Below are 8753 nucleotides of genomic sequence, written 5' to 3'. Positions count from 1 at the left end.
CACACACACACACACACACACACACGTACACCTATTTTGGTGGCTAATAATCAAAGTACAGTCCCTGTTGTCCTGCCCTACATCCTTCCATGGTGTAATCCAGTGCAGCGGTCCCCAGCGGAGCTCCTGGCATTGAGTCTTATTATAGACACCACACCATCCAATTATCACTGCTATGAGCAGCCACGGAGCGTAACACACAGCCCCCCACCTCAGGGGAGGAGGAGGAGGAGGAGGAGGAGGAGGGCGTCTCCATGCTCTATATACCTGTGACAGCACCGTTACACCTGCAGTTCAGTTTGAGGCTGAAGGTGAGACGGAGGTCAGGGATGCAGGTGTGTGTGTGTCGTTATCAACATGATCTCTGAGCTCCAACACGTCATCACTGTTCAACTGTTATCAAAGTGTTTATTATCTTCTCCAGAGCAGAACAACAAAGCGTTAATTATAATTCTCTGTGTAGATTAAATGAAATGGGTCATTCCATGTAAAATCAGTTCTTACCTGGAATCAGATGCTTTATGTACAAGCATTTTAAGGACATTTCATGAAGCCACGCAAAAGTTAATCTTCATACTATAAATATTTTCAGCGTCACATGTCCTCACAGGGGTGAGCTGGAAAGTCCCACTTTTTAATTTTTGCTTTATTTTTCCAGCTCTCATAACTTAGCAGATGGACACACACATGTTTTGGTTCATGAAAAACACATTTCAGCTCTGATAAAAACTGCAATCAAACTATTGCTTCCTTCAGTCCAGGTGAATGTAAAACTCAGCAACATTTTTTCTGTAACGATGGGATGTAGCTCAGTTTCATTTTTATGACATTGACTCATGTCAGTTTAGTGATTTGGTTGAGTTCCTGGATGTGTTTTCTGTTTTCTGATCATTCACTAGAGAAACTGTAAAAAGTGCATTTTTAGTAAACCTTCAAGGCTTTTAAAAACATGTGGTCAAAACAAGTTCCAACAAATGAAAGGTCTCGTTTTTACTCACATTTTAATACCACGCTGTCAAAATCCTTTTCTAAAATAAACTGGAAGATTTTCACCACCTCTGTGGACCTCATGGCTCTGAAAATATTCATAGAATTCATTAATTCATGAAGGTAAAATTTATCACGGCTGCATTAAATATACTAAAGTTATTCTGCAGAAGAAAGAAGCTGATTGTGAGGAGGTTAGATAGCATTGATTTTTTTTTTCCTTGAAATGGCTCGAATCAATTTTAGAGAATAAAAGTTCAGACAGAACGATTTGTCAGATTTACCCGTTTATTTGGAATGACGTGCAGTTTGTGTCTGACGGGGACTCTGATGCTCTGACAGACAAACCCCCCCAGCAGAGCCTTAACTTCACAATGTCTAAATCACATAAGATAATTCTTTATTGAATAAGTATTATATTATATTATATATCATTAATATAGAAATATTATATATATTGAATGAATACAAACACAAAAACACAAAAACAAGGAGACCAACTTAAATGGTCCTCATTTAAGTATCATGCCAGAGTTATGATACTGAACATTTAAGAAGGAGGAGGTTGGGAAGGAGGAGATTTCTGTCGAGGCTCAAGCAGTGAACGACTGGACAGAAAAGGGCCTTGTGATGCTCTGACTCTGTGCCCGTCTGAACTTAAGCTCAATTAAATAAAAAATCATACCTGTGGTGAAACCTACCAGCTCGTTTAGGTCTAATATTTAAAACCCCGTTCACTGAAACAAACAGAGTTGTCAAATTGCAGTGTCAGGCTTTTGTAATGTTGTTGTTGATGGATTATTGATCGTTGTGTTTACTGATGCTGTATTTCAATTACCAGTGTCATTGCATTATCAGTGATCACATAAATCAGTGTTTTCACCAGATGTCTGGACACCTTAGGGGCTTTAAAAGAAGGTAAATGATTGTGGGAGTTTGGTGAAGTTTGATAAGAACCTCTGAGGTTATTGAAGCTACTGTAAATGTAAGACTACAGTGTTTATTGAGGCAGTTTTTCCATTTTTCTCTCAGACATTTGCAAGAAGAAAAGCAAAATAAATTTGCTTCAAAGGAACTGTTGTGTTGATGAGAGATCAGAGTGTGTTACAGAGCCAGGGCTGTACACTGATTGGACTCGTCTTGTTCAAGATTTTCAGTCCCAATTCTGATTCAAGACCATCACGCTGATTAAATTTGTATCTATAGAATGAAAAGCCAGCTGTTGCATTCTAAATGTGACACACACCACACACACAGCCAATAACAGAAAACTTTCATTCTGACCCTTTATTAAGTCACTAATGGAACTGCTGTCTCCTGGTGACGGCTGATATGAGCGGCACCAGCAATCAGTGAAAACAACGTTCATCACCTGCTAAAATTAGCATGTTTGTGAGAACTGATCTTTTCTAATGAGAAAGAGAGAGGAGAACAATCTGCTGCGGTGGTCTGAGTAACGAAGCAAATTCTGCAAACCAAGGTGTCAGAACAGAGTCATTCACAAAACCATTCATCAGACTCATTTTCACTCTTACATGCTGCACTTGTTTTCTTTTTATTCAGCTCAGGAGCTGAATAAAAGTACTTAGATGCTGCACCTTAAGGTGGGATGTGATCAATGATCTGTTGCAGTCAGGGTCAGCTGGTGCTGAAAGCTGGAAGATAATATCATATAGAGGGTGATATCCCAAGATTGTAATCTTCAAATCGTTCTCATAAAGATTTTTTTGGTTTGTTTGAAACATTTTCGGGCTGCAATGTGGCACAGTTTTTAGCACTGTTGCCTCGCAGCAAGAAGGTCGCCGGTTCGCGTCCCGGTGGGGGCACCGGAATCTTTCTGCGTGGAGTCTCCATGTTCTCCCCGTGCAGTGTGGGTTCTCTCCGGGTTCTCGGGCTTCCTCCCACAGTCCAGAAACATGCTGAGGTTAATTGGTGATTCTAAATTGTCCGTAGGTGTGAATGTGAGTGTGCTTGGTTGTCTGTCTCTAAGTGTAGCCCTGTGATAGACTGGTTACCTGTCCAGGTGAACCTGCCTTCACCCTGAGTCAGCTGGGATAGACTCCAGCCCCCCATGACCATAGTGAGGATTAAGCGGTGTATAGATGATGGATGGATGAAACATTTTCCAATATTCACTGGTTTGGGCCTTTTTACAGCAAATGTCACTGAACTCTGTTAATTTACAGACAATAGACAATATGTAGGGATCACTTTTCAGAACAAAGCAGTCCAGTGCATCGCCACCCACGATGACCTCACTAATGACCTGTTACTATTCAGGTATTACAGACAGGACACTTTGTCAGATTTACCCATTTATCTGGGATCACATGCGTTTGTGTTTGGCGGTGACTCTGCTCGAGTGACACTCTGGAACAATCTGAGCAACCATGACACAGACAGTCCCTGAGATCACAAACCTCCGGCAGAGACTTAAATTCACAACGATCTAATGAACACAGTGTGAACACAAAAACAAGGAGACCAACTTAAATGGTCCTCATTTTACAAAATCCAATTTGCATAGATTTTACATACAATTAGAAACCATCTGTGTTCTACAGTCCCACAGAACAACCACAGTTATGATATTAAACCTTTGAAAAGGAGGGCGTTGGGGAGGAGGGGGGTATTTGTCGATCTGTAGAGGCTGGAGGAGCAGTGATGTGCTGAGTGTGGAGCAGCAGAATGAATGAACGCTGCCTCGGTTACAGAGCAGCTCAGTGGGTGGGCTGGACTTGAGCAGTGAACGACTGGACAGGACGGGCCTTGTGACGCCCTGACTCCATGACTCCATGACTCCATGTCCATCTGAACGCATCAGCGCTATCAGATCAGTAAAAACTGAAAACGTAGACGCTTCATAAAAGCAGAATGCATGACAGAGCTGTTGTGCCAGATTTCAGAGGTACATTTAATAAAGCTCCTGGTGAATGTTTACACCTTAACCCCACAGTGCATGAATCCTTTCAGTGAAGCACCATTTACCAGGAGGTAACAGCTGCTTTCTTTCTTTTTCTTTTTTTTTTTAAAGATTCTTGCAAAAATAAATGATGTGGAAACACATCCTGTAAAGTTCAGCATTTTGGGAAATTAGTTCATTCCTGTTTTTGCTAAGAAAGTGAAATGAGAAGATTAACACAGCTCTTAGTTGCACGTTACATGGGATTGATTACCAGCCGAGCAGAGTAATGAGTGAGTTTTGGAGATGCTTGCACATGGACTCAGTTACTTCTGGACATATTCAGACGACCTGTTTTCACATTCCAGTCTTTTTTTCTAAACCATGACAGCTGGCTGTGGCTTCATATTTACCAAATAACATTGATAATAAGGATATTTCTCAGAATATTGAGGCTTTTCTTTTGTCTCCAGTCATGGATTAAACTCTTAAAAACCCTCCGTCCTACATCACAATGGTCAAATAGACCAAACCCCACACTGCTGCTTCCTCTAGAATATGCAGATCTATGACGTCTCTCTCTCTCCACTCACAGCAGCTCAAACACAACCAGCTTATTTCTAACTGTAGAACGACTCTGTGCTTTACAGCATTAGGTTGTAATATTGGAGTAATTCTGTCATACGAGTTAGAACCAGAAACTGATTCTGAAGGATGACACAAAAAGCTCCATCCTGCGAGCTGACTGGATCGGTTCCTGTTATGTACGAAATCCCAGAAGTCTGAATCCATGTCATTGGTACGCTGCAGTTTTAAGGTGGAAATGTTCACTGAATGTGTTGTCTTGCATATAAAGACATCATATTGACTGTTAAGGTAAAAAACAACAACAGAAACCTGCCTCCTCCCCGGACAGACCCTGGTTCAGTGAATGTGGTCAGAGGAGTTGTTGGGATCTTGAATCCTGTTTCTGATTTTCAAAGCTACATGTAAAGCTGTGCCTTGGAAATCCTTTATTCTCATACTTGGCATCACTTGTTTTGTGACCGAATGTGAGAAGCACTGAACTGCAATAGTTAGCAACAGAGTCTGCTTCTTTATCACCCTCAGCCTGTGGATCCTGACTGGGAAAACAAAAAAAAGAAGAAGAAATTCGGGGCTATTCATAAAACTTTCAATGCTACGGCCTTGGATGCCTCTGAATGTAATTATCAGAAGTTGTGTCCACAGTTCATGCAAGGCATCGTGGGGCGTAAATAGTTAGATCTTTTTTAAGAAAAGCTCAGTAATTTTTTAAAGCTTCTGGCCACTGTAGATCTACTCAGACAGAAGGAAAGAGTGCTGTGGGGACTATTTTCAGTGGCGGATGAATCTATGCTTAGTGACTATTGGAGGCAGCAGGACAGGAAGTGTGGGACTGAGTTAAAAGAACCACAATGTGTGTTCATATGCTAACTAATGTAACGCTGATGTGTTCTAATAGTTTTTTGGGCAACAGTGGAGCTCAGAGGAATCACACATACCTCACAGTGTCATGTTGGTTATGCACATTTGTCGACAAAACGAACAACAAAAAATAAAACAAGACTCGTGTAATTCTAACTGAACCCTATAATTGTCCAGTGAGACGTCACCTGGGGCCTGGTGGCCCAGCACCTGGCAGGCCTGCTTGGCAGTGCATCCATGCAGTCCATTTGGTTCATTTAGGCAATTTAGTCATTACCTCAAACTGCAAGATCATGTTTACAGCTAATCACACTGGAAGAATTAAAATAGTGATTGAGACAGAACAACTCTAACTGGTCTGAGTGTGTTTGATGAAAGGTGTGACTCATGAAGTGAATAAGTCCAAATTACATGTTAACTGCAGGCTGTGTTTCCAGATAGAACGACAACATGGTGCAATATTTATGAGAAATCAGAATCAATTCTGATAATTATCTCTGCGTCTCTTTGTCCAGTCCTCCGTCCCCTTATTTAAGCTCTAATTATTCAACAAACTTCTCTTTCCCCGGCGCTGCCACCAGGCCACTTTTAATAATTGATCAACATTTAACAGAAAAAGATCTCACCCCAGCTCTGCTTGTGGAAAGAAAAAAAAAAAAAAGCAGAGGAGAAGGAGAAGAAGGGGTGGGGTGGGGTTGTCAAGCTGCTGGTGGCATCTCGCTCCCTCAAGCACAAAGCAACTTCCACATCAAAATGTCACCGGCAACAACAGCTGCTACTCCAGTGATAGTCCTTTAAAGTAAACTTTCCACAACTCTCCTGAAAGCACACACACGCACTCACCCACAAAGTGTCTTTAATGAATATGACGGTGAGTGGGAGGGAGGGGAGGGAAGGCGACGGAGGAATGTGGGGTTGTGTGTGTGTTTGCATCGGGGGGGGGCACAAAGTGCTGATATTATGGGAGGAAATCTGTGTGGGAAAGACAGGCAGTCAAACTGTCAGGCGTGAGCGCTGAGACGGAACAAAGAGGAACAGTGGAGACGATTACAGTGCCGTAGCAGAGTGACAGAGGCATGGCGCACACTGATGAAGATGAAGGGAGAGGGGGAATTACTCCGCCATGCACCGACGCCAAATCCACCAACACACACGCACACACTCGATTGATCAATGCCAAACTGGAGAAGCATCCCGATATGAGGCCTCAGCGCTCTCATTAGGCCTCATGGATGTGGAGCAATAACTTAAAACTGCACCGAAATATTACAGCCGCTGTTTTCATATCCCTGAGATTTTTTCTTTTCTTTTCTTTTTTTTTATTCCTTCATGTTTTTGGTAAACATCTGCAGGCTGTTGAGGAATATATGAAATAAGGCGCAGCGTAGAATAAGTCAGTGGGCTGGAGCAGAGGAAAGACTGATGCCAGCCAACACAACAGAAGTGCAAACAAATAACGTCTGCTTTAACAGCTGCCACATTCACTTCTCCTCTGACCAGTCTCCACGGCCACCGAGCACCATTTGTCAATGTCAACTGCTTGGAAGAGCTAAAAGGGATCTTCTGCTGCCATCTTCTGGAGGATGTTGCACACGACAGCAATGAGTTCAGCCTTTTGGAGGTCCATCTTTCACATCCTGACCAAGATACAAGCGCTGTCCAGGTCAGCTGTAACTGGAAGTGTTTTAAAGTCCATCCATTATCTATACACCGCTTAATCCTCACTAGGGTCATGGGGGGCTGGAGTCTATCCCAGCTGACTCAGGGTGAAGGCAGGTTCACCTGGACAGGTAACCAGTCTATCACAGGGCTACACTTAGAGACAGACAACCAAGCACACTCACATTCACACCTACGGACAATTTACAATCACCAATTAACCTCAACATGTTTCTGGACTGTGGGAGGAAGCCGGAGAACCCGGAGAGAACCCACGCTGCACGGGGAGAACATGGAGACTCCATGTAGAAAGCCCCCACTGGGACGCGAACCGGCAACCTTCTTGCTGCGAGGCAACAGTGCTACCAACTGCACCACCTTGCAGCCCGTGTTTTAAAGTAATTACTTTTAAGTGTTTTTAGATGCTCAACCCCTGTCCCGGGACCAGGTCTGTCATTAGCCGAGCATGGCACATTCAGTGAAGAGGCAGTTTAGTATTACACTGACCAGAAACAGATGTAACTTTGTTGAGCTTCGTTTCTGTTGCATCAAATTTGGTCGTAGTTACAGCTGTGAATTTTTACAGCAGTTTCAATCACATCAATGTTATGATAAGATGTCGAGGTGAAAAAGTAGGGATGTGAGGAGAAAGGGAGAAAAACACCTGAAAATCATCACATTTTTCAAAGATGAATGAATAATCTGACTTGGAGCTGTTTTAGTTTGGCCGCTTATCAGACTTTACGCTGCTCATAGAGGCAGTTTAAAGTGACTGCGCACATTTTTTAGCAATAATTTCCTCCATCTACAGGTCAGTAAGAGCACGGTGTGTATGGATTCAGTGTCAGGGGTTACAAACAAGAGCTGCTTCCATGTGATTCTGCATTCTTTTAATAGTGTTAGAGGCCAAAGCCAAGTTGTAGCTCACAATTATAAGCCCAAAAATGTTCGTAGCAATGACAGTTTTTGATGCAGTTAACTAAAGGCATATAGCTTTAACACTCTGTGATGTTTGTAGATGGACAACACATCAAACTGCTGCTGCACATTGCTGTGACAGTCATCTAAGTCGACTTCCAAACACAAAATCAACTTCCTTTAAGCTTCAGAAGGAGTCACTTCACTGTGTAATAAAGACGTCTAAGCATGTTTCCTGATCACTTATCAGCTGTTGGTGTTCCTGTTCTAGACCTCACAGAGTGGACAGACTGCTCACGCTCAAAGAACTGATGAAGCAGTCACTTTTTAAATCAGCATCACAGTGCACCTTTAGAAACTTTCTCACCTCACTGATGACAGAGTTGAGCTGGTTCTGGCTGACAGACAGCAGGTTCTTCAGGACCCGTCTGAACTCCTCTTTGCTCACCAGACCTGTCCCGTTAGGATCTGCTGCCCTGAGGGCTGCCTGGATGTTCACCAGCCTGCTACAGATCAGGGGCTCCACCTGCTCCACAGTGAGCTGCAGGCCTGGATGGGAGGTCGCTGGGCGAGCTGAAGGGGTCAAATGAGAGGGAAATATTTCACCTTCAAGCTGCTTTAGGGAAATACGGACACATGAACAGTTTCCCAAAAAGGAAGCTTGTTTTCACGGTTCAAAGTTTGTACAACTACTCGTACTAAGGTTTTCATTGTTTTAACACATACAGATGTCAGAGTTTAGTTCAGACGACAGCACGACACACAAGGCGAGCTGGGAAAGCTAAAACTGAGGATTGCTTACAACAGATTAGCACAAAAATGGTGTAGAAGTTTCTAAATT

At 42.8% G+C, this 8753-nt stretch overlaps 1 protein-coding gene across 1 annotated transcript in view; it reads right to left on the bottom strand.

The window, feature by feature from the left end:
• Positions 1–8753, bottom strand: part of efcab6 (EF-hand calcium binding domain 6) — an 86150-nt gene that overhangs the window by 73937 nt on the left and 3460 nt on the right. The window contains exon 2 of the mRNA XM_008288344.1: positions 8280–8485. Coding sequence (XP_008286566.1) covers positions 8280–8485 — 206 coding nt within the window. The remainder of the gene's footprint in view (positions 1–8279; positions 8486–8753) is intronic.

This window comes from Stegastes partitus, unplaced genomic scaffold (genome assembly GCF_000690725.1).
Source record: "Stegastes partitus isolate 25-593 unplaced genomic scaffold, Stegastes_partitus-1.0.2 Scaffold12, whole genome shotgun sequence".
Classification (NCBI taxonomy): domain Eukaryota; kingdom Metazoa; phylum Chordata; class Actinopteri; family Pomacentridae; genus Stegastes; species Stegastes partitus.
Note: the sequence above shows the minus strand (reverse complement) of the source record. Positions and strands in the feature narration are given on the sequence as shown.